This window comes from Camelina sativa, chromosome 3 (assembly GCF_030686135.1).
Source record: "Camelina sativa cultivar CO46 ecotype springtype chromosome 3, ASM3068613v1".
NCBI lineage: Eukaryota > Viridiplantae > Streptophyta > Magnoliopsida > Brassicales > Brassicaceae > Camelina > Camelina sativa.
The window spans coordinates 29,679,428-29,694,574 of NC_141882.1; the positions used below are offsets into that span (position 1 = coordinate 29,679,428).

Genomic DNA, 15,147 nt, shown 5'->3' on the forward strand with positions numbered 1-15,147 from the left:
CGAGTGTCGACTAGATCGAAGAATATAAAAAATAGTAAGGCTTTTGAATTAAGTATTAGCTATTACATGGAGCACTTACTATTACATTTTTAAACGTTTCTTCTTTAACTACGTAACTTGCTCAAAAAGAAACCACTATGCATATATAATGGCATATCTACAAAAAACAATATATACGCATATCACAAAACATGTGGTTCGAAGCATGTGAAGTATAACGCAAGATTTCGGTATATTCTATGCTTGATGAAACAATGTTACGTGAAAACACAATCATAATTATTATCTAGGTTACAAAATATTCGATGCTTGATAAAACAACGTTATATGGATACCAAAAAAAGCAAAAAAAGAAAAAAGAATACACAATATTGTGTAATGCAAGTGTCGGTATACCAAACCCACTACCACTCTCCCGAGTTATATATAACCGCTCCATTATCTATCAATCAATCTACACTTTAGCTAGCATACGTATAACCGACTCAAACGTTTTGCTTTTGTTAAATGACAATTTTACACACACACACACATCTACTTTTATAACCGGATCTTTAAATTGATAGTATGGCCGGATTTTAAGAATGGAATCTCATACAATATCGAAACCTGTTTCTAGCTATTGAATTTTTTACAAAGGCTCTTTAAAGAGATAAATGAATTGCAAATGCATGGCCAAAAGAGAAGCATAATCTTTGTCGCCAAGTACTATTATTTTCTGATATTATTATTTCATAATAAAGAGTTTCGATTCTTTATCATTAAGCATGTTGGAAAATTTGATAATTATTTTTTTCCGTTTAGACAATTTTATGTTTTTACCAAATTGCATGTTCACTTAGATGTAATTTGTTTTAATTTGAAATATCTTTACACATATGTGACTATGTAAGCGTGAATTTGGGGATACGGAAAAGATGGAATATAAAAAGAAACGAGGAAACCAGAAGAAGAAAGAAATATAGTGCGAAAGAAGCCAATAGAGATAAGTGCAAACTACGAGGTCACTTATTACATTTTTGATGTGATTATTGATTTCCCTATCATACCCAAATCTATCGTATAGCTTCTCTGTACATTTTGAACCAAAAAAAAAAAAAAAAACTTCTCTACACATTTTTTTTTAAAACCATTATTTTACCTTTTACATCAATTTAATAATATAATTTTCAGTGACTTAGAGGCGATTATTAAAAATGTGATTTCTAAATTCATATGCAATTGTAAATTCTAAAAATCAAAATACATGGATTTTGAAATAACATGTTATTGGTTCTATGATTTTAATGGATTTGGAAATCCAAACAAAAATCATGTGTTATTCAATCATTGATTTTAAAATACTTATTAAAATTATGTGTTATTGGTTTTATGATTTACAAATACTTGTTAAAATCCCATGTTATTCATTTAATGATTTGTTTTTGGATTTCAAAATCCACACTATGTTTTAAATGAATTTGAATGGATTTGAAAGTGTAAAATAGAAGGGTTCAAATCCAAGGATAAAACATGTTATTTCAAAATCCATGTATTTTGATTTATAGAATTTACAATTCCATTTGGATTTAGAAATCACCTCTCCAATAACAACTTTCATTGGATTTAAATTCTTTTATTTTACACTTTCAAATCCATTTATTTGGATTTCTTTTATTTTACATTTTCAAATACATAGGATTTTTATTTGGATTTCTAAATCCATTAAAATTATAGAACCAATAATCCCCTCCTCTTACTTTTGTTGTCGAGTAGGAGGATGTATATTGATTTTGAAACGTTAATGAATTTATTCTATGTATCTCATATTAGTAATTAATGTAAGAACTAATTTCGTTGCGTATTTAAAGAAAGTTTGATTATTTGTACTTGTAGTTTGTTATTTACTAGTAGCTATAAACTTAAAACAAATCGGGTCACTCATTTTACGTACTAGTTAGATGAATTGGTTCATTTGATTAATAAAGAAAATGAGTTCATTGAACAAAAGTATATTATTAATTAAATGCATTTATTTCGCTTAACTATAAATAAAAAAGAAATGTTTTTAAGAAAATGTGTATGATAAAACACAAAAATTGATACAAAAATATTTGTATTATCATCTTGTTTTTTATTGCTCTTTAAATGTATTTTTGGTTTGACACAACATATCAATTTGTATAGATGTTATAGGAGCGTAGACATCACTTCTCATAAATCGCGAGTTGGGCTCTTCCGATGTTTGTAAGCTCCAAAGTACAAAGAAAAATCGAACAGTACCGAAAGCCGAAGTAAGCAGACTTATTTATTTAAGTATAATTATTATTTACAATATATAACAATTATTATTATTTTTCTTAATTTTCTTTGTTAGTTTGATATTCAACCATAAAGCGAAAAAATGGAAAAATAAAATAAAATAAAAGCAAGAATGAAAACATGTCTCGTGAAGCAGCAGTTGAACAAGACCTGTTATTTTTTGCACAACATTTATTATATTACTATTTTCAATTTTTTTATTTTCATTTTTATTTTTGGGAAAAAATGTCCAAAAACTGTAATCCTTTAATCTCAAACTTTAGCAGAAAATAATGTTCACTTAAGAAAGAAAAAAAAAATACTACTCACCAATGAAAAAATATAATTTAAAATATAGGAAATATAGTAATGTTTACTAAAAACCTTATTAATTATCTTCAATTTCTGGTTTATTCATTTAGAACTTTGTTTCAATCTGTCTTTTTCTATATTTTTTTCTCACTTTGTTATTAATTTATTACATTAATGCCTCTGCCTCCCATTTTTGTTCATTGTTATTATCATTAACTTTATTTTTCCTTTGTCAAACAAAAATTAATTAGTTAAGCAACTTTTTAAAATACAATATATCTTTTTTTTGTGAATTAATAATATTAAATTGGGTTTAATATTCGCTCTCTCTCTGCTTCTCCATCTTCACTCCTCTTCTTCTGTGAACCTTCTCTCTCTCTCCTTCTCTCTTCTCTCTTCTCAGAGCAGCTTTCTCTCTCTAAAACGCACTCACATTCATTCTTTGCTTCACCCTTTTTTTTTATTCACGAGATCCCCCCTCCTTCTCTCTCTCTCTCTCTCCTCTTCGATGCCTTTTCACAGAGTATCTAATCCTCCATTCTCCACTCTTCTTCACCACCACCGTCTTCTTCTTCTCCATTAACGACGACCATTGCTCACCGGAGTCCAACCCTAAAACTCGATTAGGGTTTTCTTCAATTCTCACAAAAGTCCAATCCTTTCGGAAAAAAAAAAACTAAAAATGCCAAAGTCAGTTAAACCCATTCCTGAATCTGACAAACTCGCCGATCATCTCCGTGATTCATCACTCACCTCCGATATCAACAAACCTGACTTCCGTGAATTAGATCTCGGTTCACCGGTTTCTCCGCTTCGTTCTCAGCCACGTGGACTCAACAACACCACCACTACCACAACTAGTAGTAGCAGTTCTAGCTCCTCCGGATCTGTTACGGGTCGGGTTCGGAATGGTCCGGGTGTTATCGGGAGATCTAATTCGGCTCGTAGTCAATCTGGTTCGTCTAGTGGTGGGAATAATCTAAGACCGACTCAATCTAGATCGGACTCTGCTACTTCTTCTTCTTCCCATTCACAACAACCACTCATCTCCTCTGCTACTTCTCCGGCCACCACGTCTCCGGCGGCGAATGTACTTCCTACCGGAAACATTTGTCCTTCCGGGAAGATCCAAATCACTGGAATGACTCAAAGCCGTTCGAGAAGCGATGTTCTTGGATCTGGTACTGGAACTTACGGACATGGGAGCATAATGCGAGGTGGAGGAAGCATTGTATCTCCGGCGAAAGCTATTGCCGGAGGAGGAGGATCTCCTACGACTTCGCCGGTCATTGTCGGCAGCTCTAACAGAAGTAGTCCTGTTGCAGCGGAGAGTTTATGGAAGAAAGCAATTTTAGGTTCGGATGCAGAGGAAGTGAAGAGAGTAGGGAATGAAATGTATAGGAAAGGTTTGTTTAATGAGGCTTTGAAGTTGTATGATAGAGCCATAGCTTTGTCACCGACAAACGCAGCTTACCGGAGTAACCGAGCTGCGGCGTTGACTGGTTTGTCTCGAATTGGTGAAGCTGTTAAGGAATGTGAAGATGCTGTTAGATCGGATCCTAACTATGCTAGAGCTCATCACCGTTTGGCCTTATTGCTTATTAGGTATATTGCTTCTCGTTTCTCATTGCTCAGCTAGTGGTTCTGTTATTCACTGTATCATCAAAATACAGAATCTTTATCTGTGGTTTGCATTCACTGTGTCTTTAATTACTTGGTTGCATTGCAGATTAGGTCAGGTTAATAGTGCAAGGAAGCATCTTTGTATTCAAGGGAGACCATCAGATCCCATGGAGTTGCAGAAGCTTGAAGCAGTGGAGAAACATATGGCCAAATGCGTAGATGCGCGAAGACTTAGTGACTGGAAAAAAGTTTTGACGGAAGTAGATGCTGCCATTGTCTCTGGAGCCGATTTGTCTCCTCAAGTAAGAGAATTCATATTGTGGAATATATGTTGCCTTGGGAAGAAATCATAACTTAATATCGTTTGTGTCTTATATCTACAGCTATTTATGTGTAAAGTAGAAGCATTCTTGAAACTTCACCGGCTTGATGATGCTCAATCAAAGCTGTTAGAAGCTCCTAGAGTAGAGCCGTTCCCCGTATCTTGCTCGCAGACTCAGTTTTCTGGTATGGCTTGTGAAGCGTATACATATTTTGTCAAAGCTCAAATCGAAATGTCTTTAGGAAGGTGAGACTAGAGTAACATTTTCATATGCTATTGTTTAAAAAAACTGTTGAATGCCGTGAAGGAAAAAAAAGGGGTTAAGAGCAGATGATGAATTTTTGCAGGTTTGAAAATGCAGTTATAGCTGCTGAGAAAGCTAGCCAAATCGATCCACGATGCAACGAAGTTGCTATGTTACACAATACTGTTACCTTGGTTGCTAGGGCTCGTGCTCGCGGTAACGATCTCTATAAATCAGAGAGATACACGGAAGCTAGCTCAGCTTATGCAGAAGGCCTTAGGCTTGATCCATGCAACGCTGTTTTATATTGTAACCGGGCAGCTTGTTGGTTTAAACTTGGTATGTGGGCACGCTCAATTGAAGATTGTAACCAAGCGCTTCGTTATCAACCAAGATATACAAAGCCTCTTCTTCGAAGGGCTGCTTCAAATAGCAAGGTACATATAAAACTTCTTTTTGACTTTGTTAGGCTTGTAATTTGTTCTACACTGATCATCGAGCTTTCTAACTGTAGATGGAAAGATGGGGAGCTGCAGTGAGTGATTACGAGGCCTTGATAAGAGAACTACCTCATGACAAGGAAGTTGCTGAATCTTTATTTCATGCTCAAGTGGCATTGAAGAAATCCCGTGGAGAAGAAGTTTTAAATATGGAATTCGGTGGTGAAGTTGAGGAAATTTTTAGTCGTGAACAGTTCAAAGCTGCCATGAATCTACCAGGTAAAAAGATAGTTTCTCTGCTTCTTACTTTGATAACTTTTCTTGACTGGACTACTGATTTAACTTATGAAATTTGTTATGTGATATATATATATATATATATACTTCAATCAAAACCAGGAGTTTCGGTTATCCATTTCTCGACAGCCTCTGATCATCAATGCAAGCAGATATCTCCATTTGTGGACTCGCTATGTACACGTTACCCATCTATACACTTCATGAAGGTAAAGTTACATAAAAAACCTCTCTCGTGGTATTCACTCAAAACGTTTCATAACTCCGCGGGAAAAGATTGACTCTAGATTCTGTCTTTCGGGTTATATAGGTGGATATCGATAAATGTTCTTCGATAGGTAATGCAGAGAATGTGAGGGTTGTACCGACAGTGAAGATATACAAGAACGGTAGTCGAGTGAAGGAGATTGTGTGTCCAAGCAGAGAAGTGTTGGAGTACTCAGTGAGACACTATAGCAGTTAAAAAGTAAAAAACATGACAGCTTCATCTTCACTCTTCTGCAACCTTCCTCCTCATTACCCTTAAGAAATATCTGAATAATCCCACTTAACGTCTTAAGATGCATCATTTACCAATACCAGGGAACCTATTAGTGTAGAGAGTTTCAGGTCTTTATGATTTGTTCATTCATTCTCCTCTTCATTGCCCTGTGATCTCTGTCTCTGTATGTTATGTTCAGTCTTCTTCCCTTCATTCATTTATATCCCTACAGATTGAGATTGCATTGGCGGCCTTCTTCTTCTTCTTTTTTAGCTTCACTTGTTTAGGTTACTTGTTGGAGATTACTGTGTGTGTGTACATAAGAGAAGTTCGGATGTGAGTGAAGAAGGAAGGAGAAGGCTTACCAAAGGGGCAAAAGAGAGGAAGATTTGGATTCTTCATTTTCATTATTTATTTTACTTGTAGGGCTTAGTGAAAAACCAAGAAGAAAGTGAACCATCTTGTCATTTTTAATTCTCCTCTATTTTTCTCAACATTTTCATCAATAAAAAGGTTATATATTATTATTCATTTTCCATTAAGTTTTAATTTGAATACATGCATTCATCCCAAAATCGTACATAATTTCATCAACAGGGTACTGTTTTTCTTTCTCTTTAAAGGTGTTTAGAAAAGGGTTAGGTGATTGATTTCAGAAAATTGGATTTTAATACTTTAGTCGTTGACATAAACAAAAAGCAGATTCGGAATAATTACAGACTGATTTGATTTGTAATGAAAGCGAGCGACAACTGTTTTTTGTTAATGCTTTGTTCTTATATTTGTTAATTGCCCTCTCTTTTAAGGCATTAAAAAAAAATATATGAACTAAATTATTTATTCGCATTATAAGTTTGTTTCCTTTTCAAAAATAATAAATACTTTTTAAAAGGAAAATAATAATAACATAACGCCCAAAATTAATAATAATTGATTAATAGTACTAATAGTATAAAATAAGAAAAAAGGTTTGGAAGGTTATGATGGTCGTTAGCCGGTGCTACTCTGCGCCGTCCGAAGTCGGTGCCCTTAATTTCTGGTTGTTTGACACGTATTTATCTATTTTCTTATAAAATAATAATAATAATAATAATAATATATTTTGTGGATAATATATGTTTGGTCGTCTTCAGCTTTTAGCTATTTGAAACTATATATCACAGAAAAGCTTATTTATGTACTAACAATAATGAAATACTTAATTCTCTTTTTTATTTTTATTGCTTATTAGTGGAGGAGGCGCGTGCTGAACACTCACCGACTAGTGTGAACTTTTTGACCGCTGAGAGAGAGTGAAATCAGAAACGTACTTATTTAAAAGCATAAAGGTACGTTGGTGAAAAAACCGGTACACCGTACATGTACGCTATAAATTCTCACAATTTAATTGAATTTGAGCCGTTGGGACGTTAGCGAAAAATTGCAAGCCGTGTCAATATAGGAGACTCACACTCCCTGTCGTTTTCTAATCCACCATTTCCCCTTGTTCAACGGCCTCTTTTCCGAAAAACATGTCTGCCGTTTTTTCGGGACCACATATATAATACCATGCTGAGAGACATGTGTGTGTCGTAGCTGTTGTGTACACCGAATGATTAGTGTGGGAAAATAGAACTGTCACCAGGAAAAGGCCAAACCAAAAACTAAAACCGCACTAGTCACAACTAAACCAAACCGAAGTAGCATTGGTTATAGTAAGAGACAAAGAAACAAGAAAAGATTCTCTTGTTCTGTTTTATTCCACTTACGACAAGAAAAAAAAAAACAGAGCGCATGTGTTCGTTCATGATCTCGAAGGATTCTTACACGAAAATCAACATTTTTGACGGTGGATACGTAAATAAACCGAAGAATCCAAACCGTCTTAACTTATTATTTTCAAAGCCGCAAAGTTAAAAAAAGGAAAGAGAGAGGGAGACTCATCATCTCCTTTGAACTGAACTCAACCGGTGTTCTGTAGACCAGCAGCAATACCCTTCATGGTCAAGATGAGTGTATCTTCAAGTCCAGGCGCGTATTCACTTGTCGGGTTAAGCTCGATGAGTTCTTGTGCTGGTTTGCTCGATTCCGCAATCTCCTTAGAGATGTGAGGTCGCAGTGTCACATGGTAACTCGGATCACGGATTCTCTTCAATGTGTAAGCTTGACATACGTTGAGTGTCGTAATGTAAGAATCACGAAGTCTCAGTCTTTGTTTCAAGTAAGGATCTCCTTCAAGAAGATCTTTGTGTCCAGCGGTCTGCAAACAGCGAAAGCGAATCAGACAATCGTAAAATCAATACGAAAGAAATCAAGAAATCAAGAGGGCTCTGAGTTTACCTGTAGGATGAGTTTCTTGGTTTCTTCGAAGTTAGCTCTGAGTTTCTCACCAAACGGCCAGAGTTCTTCTGAAACAAGAAGCTTGTCGTACAAAGCAGCAATACCAGGATCTCCTTTAGCGAACACCATTTCAATTAGATCAATGGTGACTCTAAAGAAAGGCCAGTGTTGGTACATATCTTGGAGCATGTGGAGGTTCTTGACGTCCTTGTCAATCACGTGCCTAATCGCTGCTCCGAATCCAAGCCATACAGGAAGATGGAATCTTGTTTGAGTCCAAGCAAAGATCCACGGAATCGCACGAAGAGATTCAATGCCACCGCTTGGTTTCCGCTTCGCAGGTCTGCTTCCAATGTTCATACGACCATACTCCAGTTCTGGTGTAGCCTGCAATAGATTTTAAGATTCCTTGAGTTTCAAGAATCTGTAGGGTGAGCTAAAAAGATTCAGAGTGAATTAAAATACTTACAAGGCGGAAGTACTCGACAAACCGAGGCTCTTTAAACACAACAGAACGATACTCCTCGGTTGCAACTACCGCCATTTCATCAAGCAACACGCGCCATTCCGGTTTAGGCGAAATAGGAGGGCGCATACCGTGCTCTAGCGTAGCAGCGGTAAAACGCTGAAGCGTTCTAAAGCATAAATGCTCTTCACCAAACGATTGCTCGATGACTTCACCTTGAACCGTTAATAGTATCCGGAGGCTGAGACAATATAGCAAGATGGGTTGGTCCACCTCCTCTTCCAACCGTGCCACCACGACCGTGAAACATCGTTAGCTTCACACCATACTCTTTAGCAACCTTCACAAGCTCTTCTTGAGCTTTGTATAACTGCCAAGCAGCGGACAAACGTCCAGCGTCTTTCCCTGAATCCGAATAACCAATCATAACCTCTTGCTTACCGTTAATCCGGTTCTTATACCAGTCAACAGAAAAGAGCCTTGCAACTGCTGCAGGAGCTGCTTCAAGATCCGCTAGCTTCTCAAAGAGCGGAACAACTCTTAAAGGCTGTTTCACATGGCATTCGCGCTGTAAAAGCTCAACAGCTAATACATCAGAAGGTGCAGTTGCCATAGAGATAATGTAAGCACCGAAGCTGTCTGCTGGTAACTCGGATATGACATGAAACGTGTCAAGAACATCAGCGATTTCTTCGGTTTTAGGAAGATCAGAACCGAATAGCGGACGTTTGCCACTTAGCTCAGACAAAAGCCATTCTTGGCGGCGTTCTTCAGACCAGTCTCTGTAGGATCCGATATCTAAATGCGTGGTGATAGCATCCAATACATCGGTGTGGCGGTCAGATTCTTGCCTTATGTCAAGTCTCACAAGAGAGAGCCCAAAGGTTGAGACTTGCCTCAAGAAATCAAGAAGGCTTCCATCTGCTATTGGACGGTCACCACATGAACACAGAGATCGGTAACAGAGCTCAAGAGGTTCCAAGAACTACACAAATAACACGAGAGAGCGGTTTAGTACCAAATCATAACCGGAAGTCAAAGGATTTCTAGCTGCAATAGAGACCTGTTCCAAATTAATGAAAGTAGCCTCTTCAGGGACATCAGAGTGTCCATTGCTGAGCAATTGATGAGCGCGTTCACGTGTGTAATAAAGCTTGTCCCTTACATCGCCAAGAATCACACGGTATGGCTCGGTTGTAGGAATTGACTTCCAGAATTCTGCAATTAAGACAACGAAATGATAGGTTCCAAATTAAATTGGTTCTGGACACAAAGCTTAGACATAAACAATATGCTCAATACCGGTTCCTTTTCTTACCTATGTAATGTTTCGCAGCATCTTTCCTCGCATTTGCGTGAAGTTCATCAGCTCGCACACGCAGCTCATCATTGCAACGCCACATAGACATCTACGTAAAGAAGCAGTAAAAAAAATGAAACGTGGATACATACATAAAGAAGATGAGGAGACTAAACTGAAAAAAATCTCGAGATCAAACCTCAAACATAAGATCTTCAATTTGGTTAAAGTACATAGTAGCAGCCATCATTCTAGCTAACAAGCAAACATCTCTAGTGACTTCAGGTGTAACCCTTGGGTTACCTGCAAACACATAAATATTGTGAGTTTGTGACCTGAATAAAGCCATTGAGAGAGGGAGCGAAATAAGAGAGCTATGTGAGAAGGACTTATAGAAATGTACCGTCACGATCACCACCCATCCAGGAAGAGAATTGAATCAATGGAGCATTATATGGAACACGTTCTTGGATCCCTATGTTTTTCAAAGCCGTGTCTACACGGCGCAGAAACTTAGGAACACCTTTCCAGATAGTTTCATGGAAATAACTCATTCCTGCTCTCATCTCATCTTGAGGAGTGGGTGGTGTTCTTTTGATTTCATCTGTTCGGAATGCCGCTTGAATCTATAAACGTCGCAAATGTTTCCATTACATTTGAGAATTGAATTCAAATCAAGTAAAATATGAAGAAGCTCTTTTACCTCTCTCTGTAGAGCCTCATCAAGCTCTTGCTTGTCATCAGGAGTAATATCCTTAGCATATAGTTGGGCCAGACAGTCTCTTATCCTGAAACAAAACAAACAAAGAAGATAACGTTAGAATCGAAACATCAAAATAAGAACCCGATGGCGTCTAACTAAACGAACCTCCCATGTTTCTGAAGCAATGATCTTCTCACAGACTGAGTAGGATGAGCAGTCAAAACCAAATCCACAGTCTGATTCTTGAGAGCATCAAATATCTCTTCAGGAGACTTATTAAGATCTCCAACAAGCTTTTTGAAAGTTTCTTCAAGATCAGATTCAGTAGTAGCAGAGCTCTCATCAACAAAATCACCTTTCTTCAGCTTCTTGACTCTACGGCGGTAAGCAATCTGCACTTCCTCAGCCAAATTGGCTAAGTTAAGCATGTGAGAGAAAGCTTTAGCGATAACAATGGAGTCCCCTGGATCTAAACTCGTCAGAACATTCCCAAGCTCCTCTAGCTTCTTTGGTTCATGCTTCCCTTCATATTCTGCAGAATGCTCATAAAGCTCTTGCACCTATACACAACAACACAACACACAATAAGTAATTGCAGATCCATCTCTAACTGACCAAAAAGTTTAAATCTTTTTGAAACTTTGATCTAACCTAAGTACCTAACCCATGATCATAACCAAACCTTTATTCAAGAATCGATCATCTAAGCAAATGGGTCAATTCAAATCCAAAAAAAAAAAAACAACTGAGAAGAAGAAACTTACAGTTTCACGGAGATCTTCACCGTGCAAATCCTGGAGGATATCGAGAAACCGATCTAAGAGCAAAGCATCATACTCAACAAGCTTGTCGTCTTCACTGACTTTACCAGGAACAAGTTGACGAAGATGAACATCAATTGATGCCATCTTCTCCAACTTCCGATTCGCCATAATTTCACACCGACTTCGTTCCTCACTCTGAAGAAGTAAAACAGAAACAAACCAAACAAAAAAAATTCAAATCCAAAAAGTCAAAACTGAGATTTCGCCAAGTTCAGAGAAAAAAAAAAGCGAAACTTTTTGAGTCAATTGAGGAGACAGAGAGACCCAGATGAGAAAAATAATATGCTGATTGTGCGGAGAAGAGTAAATCTAAATAAGTGAGAGTGTTCAGAGGGGGCTAACCAGTTAAAGAAGTAAAAGCTGTGTCCTTTGGGAAGTCAGATTCAGATTTCAGAGAGAGAGAGAGAGATATGGAAAATTAAGATACTTTGGTTACATTTATATAGAGAGAGTGTGATCATGATTCCTCTATTTCTGTTATTATGTGACGCTCTCGCTTTTAGTTGAATTTTTTTACATTTTCTATTATTATTTTCTCCTCATTTTTAAAGTATTTATTAATGCATTTGAACTTGGTTTTTAATTTCTTTATTTTACAATAATAGAATCTATTTTACACAATCAGCGATAGTAAAAAAAAATACTAGTATCATCCTATTATGGTTTCCTATCTCTTTATTCTATTTTTAATGCTTGCTTATAGTTGATTTTTTTAACTTTTTTTTATTAGTTTCTTGAAGAAAAAAAAATAATCATAGTTAATGTATATTATTTGGAAATTAACACTTTCATATTTGACTCATAGTTAAATGTATTAGATCTTGCACAAAATAATAAAAAATATCCCTCTCTGAATTGTTGTTAAATGAAACAGTAATTGGATTTTTGTAGTCTTACAAATTACCAATGAGATTCTTTATTTTGGTACCATTTACCCTTTATTATTTACCAATGAGAATACTTTTTCTGGTATTTATTACTTATCATTCTAGAGAGATTTTTTTTTGTTTTACATTACTTGTTATTTTTATTTTTAATGTAATTTTTACAATGAATTTCTAAATATAACTTTATTAATAAAATAGGTAATACAATAAATTATTTGTGAGATTAAAGTTGTTAATTTATACAATTTTTTTGTTTACGTGAAGTTTTCTAAAATGATAAGTAAATAAAAACGGATGAATTAGTATTTTGTGTTGTTCTAAAAAAAAATTTGTTCTTCTCAAATTCACGCGAGGAAGTGAAGAGAAGCGCATGTGTCATGCACGAAGATTGATGAATCTCTCAACTTTGAACCTAACTATCACTTTTTAAGTGATCACAAGTTGACATTTTTTTTTTCTTTTTTGAAGATTTAAGATTTAAGTAATTAACCGACCATCTATTTATTTCCGTTTTATTACTTATTCGTGGATTTCTATAATCAACGACAGCGATTGAGTATCCGATCATATTTTAATTTTTAAACCCGTAAGAGTTTTACTGTTTATGTATACAAAGTTTTAGTTTTACTAAAGATGTGGTAATAAAGTAGCACATCTCTTTGCAATACATAGATGACTACATTGCAATTTTTACTTTGATTGTTTCTGTCATCCTTTTTAGCTTCACAAACTATTGTATTTGGATTACCCAAATTTATTAATATAATTGCTTTTCGATAAAAAAAAATACAATTTTCTAAATTATGTTTCATCCATCATAGTTTTTAATATCTGTTTCAAATTCATCCAAATTTAGAAAGAAAACAATGTTTAGGAGTGATAATTCTTTTTTGAAAATCATCAAGGTATTGTAATTTTAAGAAATATAACTAATATTGGTTTAAAGTTTATAGAAAATTGTTAATCACAAAAACAGAATTAATTTTTTTTTAAATCTATATATACATTTTTGGAGATATTTATAAAATAAACCTCAAGTTGACACTTATTTACAAGCATTCCATTATCATTAAATAATTAATTTAATAAACAAATTAACTCTACTTATATTTAATTTTTTATATAGAAATTAATTGTTTTAAAAGGTAACAAACATAATTCTAAATGTATACATATTTTATTTCCTTATTTTATAAGGAGGTGAGTGAAAATGTATTGTTCTTTAAAAATTTAAAAAACTGATTTGATAAAAAGTGACTTTTAGCCTCACATACTATATTTTACTTTCACGGTTTCGTATGATGAGTTTTTGCGAATTAAAATTTTTTAAACATGTTGCGTGATCCGCCTAGCATGACGGGTTTGGACTATAGAAGTAACACTAAAACTATTAGTATATTTCATATATGTTGTAAATCACTTAGGTTATGGAGATCCATACACGTCCAAGCCCATAAGGCCCATCGGCCACCTCCTCTTAGTCTAAGTCGGTTTAGTAGTCCTATTATGTTTGGGCTTTGTAACCTACTATATAATATACTCTTTATTTCGATATGATTAATAAGAATAAGAAGAGAATACAACCTCTTGTTTCTCTAGTTTCACAATACGTTATCAACACGAGGTCGCTCTAAAACCCTAAACGAAAAATCCCTAAAACCCTAAAGCCACCGCACATCTTCTCTTGTTTGTCCAAGCTCTCAACCGGATCAAGTTCGTGATTGTTCAAGCTTGGCGATCGGTTCTAGTTCGTGATCAGTCCGAGGTTAGTGATAAAACTCAAGGTATATTCGAGATCTTTAGCTCCCGCATCAATTCCAGTCAACCCCAATCGATGGAAGGTAAACAATCAAACCACCTTCGAGCATAGATGTATATCGAACCTGATTTTAACCTACTAGAACCCTAAAATCTGCAATTACACAATCAACAAATCAAAACCCTAAAACCCTAAAACTTTAAAATTTGATTGCTATGAGGTTTTAGGATTGTTTGTAATTAAAGTGATTATACCTTGCTTAAAAAATCTGGTTGTTGTTGATTGCTTGTTTAAATTCGATTGCATGAAATCTTAAAACTAAAACCTAAAATAAAAAAAGAGAAAAATATTAAGCAGTTTGTTATATGGTTTAAATCTGATCATCATTGATTGTTTGCTAAAAATCAAAACACAAAATTAGGATAACTTCCAAATTAATTCTTTAGCCTTATCTCAAGTATATTTAGCAAAATTTAAATATACTAGAAATTATCCTAAAAGCGTAGAAAATATTTCATAAAACTTTGTCTTAATCCTAACTAGAAAAAGAAATTCAATCTAGAGAAAAAGGAAAAACTTAATAAAAGGAAAACCTTGCATGCTAGATCATAAATTTATCTAGGATTGTTTTCATGCATACAATTAGCCACGAAATTATGTAATAAAAGACAAGACATTATTTACTAAAAAACGACATGTTTTGGTCTTAAATACTGCATGACCTAGACGAAAATAAATCCATGGTTCGGTCTTAAATACCGCATGACCTAGACTAAAATAATCGGCATGGTTCGGTCTTAAATACCGCATGGCCTAAGACTAAAACGATTGCATGGTTTGGTCTCAAATACTGCACGATAATAATCGGGTGCTTATTTTCTATTTTATAG

The 15,147-nt window shown here is 35.1% G+C and overlaps 2 protein-coding genes across 3 annotated transcripts; one reads left to right on the top strand and one right to left on the bottom strand.

The window, feature by feature from the left end:
- Positions 1–2,794: 2,794 nt before the first annotated feature.
- LOC104778267 (TPR repeat-containing thioredoxin TTL1) lies at positions 2,795–6,530 on the top strand. 2 transcript variants are annotated; one of them, XM_010502667.2, is made up of 7 exons: positions 2,795–4,197; positions 4,322–4,517; positions 4,599–4,783; positions 4,885–5,218; positions 5,296–5,500; positions 5,621–5,727; positions 5,829–6,530. In XM_010502667.2, exons 1-7 carry the CDS (start codon positions 3,275–3,277, stop codon positions 5,979–5,981), a joined length of 2,103 nt encoding a protein of 700 aa, XP_010500969.2. In that variant the 5' UTR covers positions 2,795–3,274; the 3' UTR covers positions 5,982–6,530. The 2 variants fall into 2 exon arrangements, 1 of the variants encoding a protein (XP_010500969.2); XR_015594603.1 differs by having other exon boundaries at positions 2,915–4,197; positions 4,868–5,218.
- Positions 6,531–7,664: 1,134 nt separating this feature from the next.
- On the bottom strand, positions 7,665–12,094 carry LOC104778268 (phosphoenolpyruvate carboxylase 1). Its single transcript, XM_087507070.1, is given in 12 exon segments — positions 7,665–8,238; positions 8,319–8,705; positions 8,788–9,004; positions 9,006–9,769; positions 9,848–10,002; positions 10,103–10,193; positions 10,284–10,387; positions 10,488–10,710; positions 10,788–10,872; positions 10,953–11,347; positions 11,552–11,746; positions 11,954–12,094. Coding segments are annotated over 11 exon segments (2,886 nt in total). The 5' UTR covers positions 11,720–11,746; positions 11,954–12,094; the 3' UTR covers positions 7,665–7,941.
- Positions 12,095–15,147: the final 3,053 nt, after the last annotated feature.

Excerpts from the sequence above, each read along its gene's own strand:
- LOC104778267 (XM_010502667.2), top strand. The coding sequence starts at position 3,275 with ATGCCAAAGTCAGTTAAACCCATTCCTGAATCTGACAAACTCGCCGAT. Across the intron at positions 4,518-4,598 it reads GAGCCGATTTGTCTCCTCAA|CTATTTATGTGTAAAGTAGA; the intron begins GTAAGAGAATTC and ends TTATATCTACAG. Across the intron at positions 5,219-5,295 it reads GGGCTGCTTCAAATAGCAAG|ATGGAAAGATGGGGAGCTGC; the intron begins GTACATATAAAA and ends TTCTAACTGTAG.